The sequence below is a fragment of the Borostomias antarcticus genome (assembly GCF_949987555.1).
Source record: "Borostomias antarcticus genome assembly, chromosome: 9".
In the NCBI taxonomy this organism is placed as follows: Eukaryota; Metazoa; Chordata; class Actinopteri; order Stomiiformes; family Stomiidae; genus Borostomias; species Borostomias antarcticus.
This window is the reverse complement of record NC_140242.1, coordinates 27,485,145-27,488,492: the sequence shown is the minus strand read 5'-3', so window position 1 is coordinate 27,488,492 and position 3,348 is coordinate 27,485,145. Positions and strand designations below refer to the sequence as shown.

Below are 3,348 nucleotides of genomic sequence, written 5' to 3'. Positions count from 1 at the left end.
AGAGGAGAGAGAGGAGAGGGGAGGAGGAGAGGAAGAGAGGAGGACAGGGAGGAGAGGAGGTGAACAGGGAGGAGGTGAACAGGGAGAGAGGAGGAGAGAGAGGAGAGGAGGAGGGACAAGGAGGAGAGGAGGAGGACAGGAAAGGACAGGGAGGAGAAGGGGACAGAGAGGAAGAGGACAGGAGAGGAGCAGAGGAGAGAAGGAGCAGGGAGGATAGGGAGGACAAGAGAGGAGCAGGGGAGACACGGGGGACAGGTGAGGAGGAGAAGAGGACCAAGCCCTGATCTGGGCGGGTCAAGGAGCAGCAGGAGGCAGAATTAGAAACGCCCGCTAAAAACCTCATCGGTTACCGCCGTAGACATAAAACACCATGACGCAAACGCGGGCGCCGCCGGCGACCGGAGACTCGAACCCACCCCGACCGGCTCAACCCAAACCCGAACATCTGCTCCTGTGTTCCACCCAGGTATGACTTCATCGAGATTCGCGATGGAACTCGAGAACGCAGACCTGCTGCTGAAAACACTGCAACAACATAGCTCCGCCCCCCATCATCTCCTCCGGGCCCCTCCTCTACATCAAGTTCTCTCCGACTAAGCCCACCAGCTGGCCGGGTTCTCGCTGCGCTACGAAATCTACAAGACAGGTGAGTCACCCGGCCGCCACCGTGACCTGGGTGAACCCAGGCGTGGGCGTTGGGGCGGAGTGGGGGGGCGTTAACCCAGGTTTGTTATTTGAGACCGGTGAGTCATTGACGTGTATGGCTACTACAGGTAGGAAAACACAACGTAGTTCCTATGTGCTTGGAGGGACTGTGTGTGTGCGTGTGTGTGTGTGTGTGCGTGCGTGTGTTTGGCCCCCCTAGGGAGGGTCCAGGGTGACCAGCCGTGACATCTCTCCTTCACGGGGCTGAGGGACAAGCACTGAGACCCCCCCCCACACACACACACACTAGAGACCAATCCACATCAAGGGCCGGGTGGGGGGGGGAATCATCAACTAGCCGGCGGACATCTTGTCTTCCTCCTGAAAGCATTCTTGGGATGCCAGCTTAATTGAGTCCTGATCTCTGGTCTCTGGAGAAGGCGGGGGGCACAGGGGATAGGGTTGTGTGTGTGTGTGTGTGTGTGTGTGTGTGTGTGTGTGTGTGTGTGTGTGTGTGTGTGTTTGGGGGGCTACAGGAGCTGAGGTTACTAACACAACACGTGTGGTGGTCCGTGCTGGGAGCTGGCACCGGCCTGTTGGGACTGGGAAAGACGTGTGTGTGTGTGTATGTGTGTGTGTGTGTGTGTGTGTGTGTGTGTGTGTGTGTGTGTGTGTGTGTGTGGTTTGACAAGACCCACCCGTCGGACTTAAAAACAATAGAGGTGTTAGTTTTAACACCCCAGCACTCAGTGTGAGAGCAGGAGCAGATGAGAGAGAGAGAGAGAGAGAGAGAGAGAGAGAAAGTGAGACCATAGGAATGGAGAGACCAGCCCAGGGCTGTAGCTCCCCCCAGAGAGGAAGCTGTTGGATACTATCCCTCCTCCCCGGAACGCTGCTCTGCCCAGCTGTTAGAGACATCCACTCCTGCTGGCGAGCTCTCACACTCGCTCTGCGTTAGCTAAACATGTACCACAATCGCTCTGCACTAGCTAAACATGTACCACACTCGCTCTGCGCTAGCTAGAACATGTACCACACTCGCTCTGCGCTAGCTAGAACATGTACCACACTCGCTCTGCAACAGCTAGGCCATATGATTCAGCACAGCCTGTATATGCAGCTCTCTCTCTCTCTCTCTCTCTCTCTCTCTCTCACACACACACACACACACACACACACACACACTGAGTACATCAGCCCACAGCCTTTCTGTGGGTTTGGTCAGCAGATACAGTACTCCAGTGCTGGACCAGGTCCAACACACACCTCTCTATGCCCAGCCCAGCCTAGCCTAGCCTAGCCTAGCCTAGCCTAGCCTAGCCTATCCTATCCTATCCTATCCTATCCTATCCTATCCTATCCTATCCTATCCTAGCCCAGCCTAGCCCAGTCTAGTCTAGCCTAGCCTAGCCTATCCTATCCTAGCCTATCCTATCCTATCCTATCCTATCCTATCCTATCCTATCCTATCCTATCCTAGCCCAGCCTAGCCTATCCTAGCCCAGCCTAGTCTATCCTATCCTAGTCCAGCCTAGCCCAGCCTATCCTAGCCCAGCCTAGACCAGCCTGGTTTAGTCCAGCCCAGTCCCATGGCTCGGAGAGAACAGACAGTCTGGTGTGTTTTGCACATAATGATGAAACTGGTTGGAAGGTAAAAAATGGTTGCCATGGCGTTAGCTAATAAGATCTCATTATGCTGGAAAGTGCAACCAAATATGTGTGTGTGGGCGGATGTACAGCATGCATATGTGTGTGAGTGGATGTGTGTGGGTGGATGTGTGTGTGTGAGTAGATGTGTGTGGGTGGATGTGTGTGTGAGGGTGGATGTGTGTGAGTGGATGTGTGTGGATGGATGTACAGTATCCATGTGTGTGAAGGTGGATGTGTGAGGGTGGATGTGTGTGTGAGGGTGAATGTGTGTGGGTGGGTGGATGTGTGTGTGTGTGTGTGTGTGTGTGTGTGAGGGTGGATGTTTGAGGGTGGATGTGTGAGTGTGGATGTGTGTGAGGGTGGATGTGTGTGTGGGTGGATGTGTGTGTGGGTGGATGTGTGTAAGTGGATGTGTGTGTGGGTGGATGTGTGTAAGTGGATGTGTGTGTGGGTGGATGTGTGTGAGGGTGGATGTGTGTGTGGGTTGATGTGTGTGAGGGTGGATGTGTGTGTGGGTGGATGTGTGTGTGGGTGGATGTGTGTAAGTGGATGTGTGTGTGGGTGGATGTGTGTAAGTGGATGTGTGTGTGGGTGGATGTGTGTGAGGGTGGATGTGTGTGTGGGTGGATGTGTGTGAGGGTGGATGTGTGTGTAGGTGGATGTGTGTGTGGGTGGATGTCCAGTATTCATGTGTGTGTGTGGCAGTCTATCCTCGATCAAGTAAGACTTGGAACGTGATGAATATGTGTGTTCAAACCCAAGCCCCTGTGTGTGTGTGTGTGTGTGTGTGTGTGTGTGTGTGTGCGCCTGTGTGTGTGGTTTTGCGTGTGTGTGTGTGTGTGTGTGTGTGTGTGTGACAGAGGGCTGCCAAATAGATGTAAAAACGTCTGTTTACAACATCCAGAGACTGAAGCCAGAGGAAAGAGGAGGAGGAGAGAGAAGAGAGAATGTTAAAAAGGAGAGACAAGGGAGAAAAGAGTGAGAGAGCAAAAGAGAAAAATAACAGAGCTAGAGGAGCTAAGCCCCAGTGTGTGTGTGTGTGTGTGTGTGTGT

The 3,348-nt window shown here is 53.7% G+C and overlaps 1 protein-coding gene across 1 annotated transcript in view; it reads left to right on the top strand.

Annotated features, from left to right (window-relative positions):
• Positions 1-3,348, top strand: part of nrp2b (neuropilin 2b) — an 87,393-nt gene that overhangs the window by 21,385 nt on the left and 62,660 nt on the right. Inside the window, 4 exon segments of the mRNA XM_084442971.1 lie at positions 467-496; positions 498-519; positions 521-593; positions 596-646. Coding sequence (XP_084299097.1) covers positions 467-496; positions 498-519; positions 521-593; positions 596-646 — 176 coding nt within the window.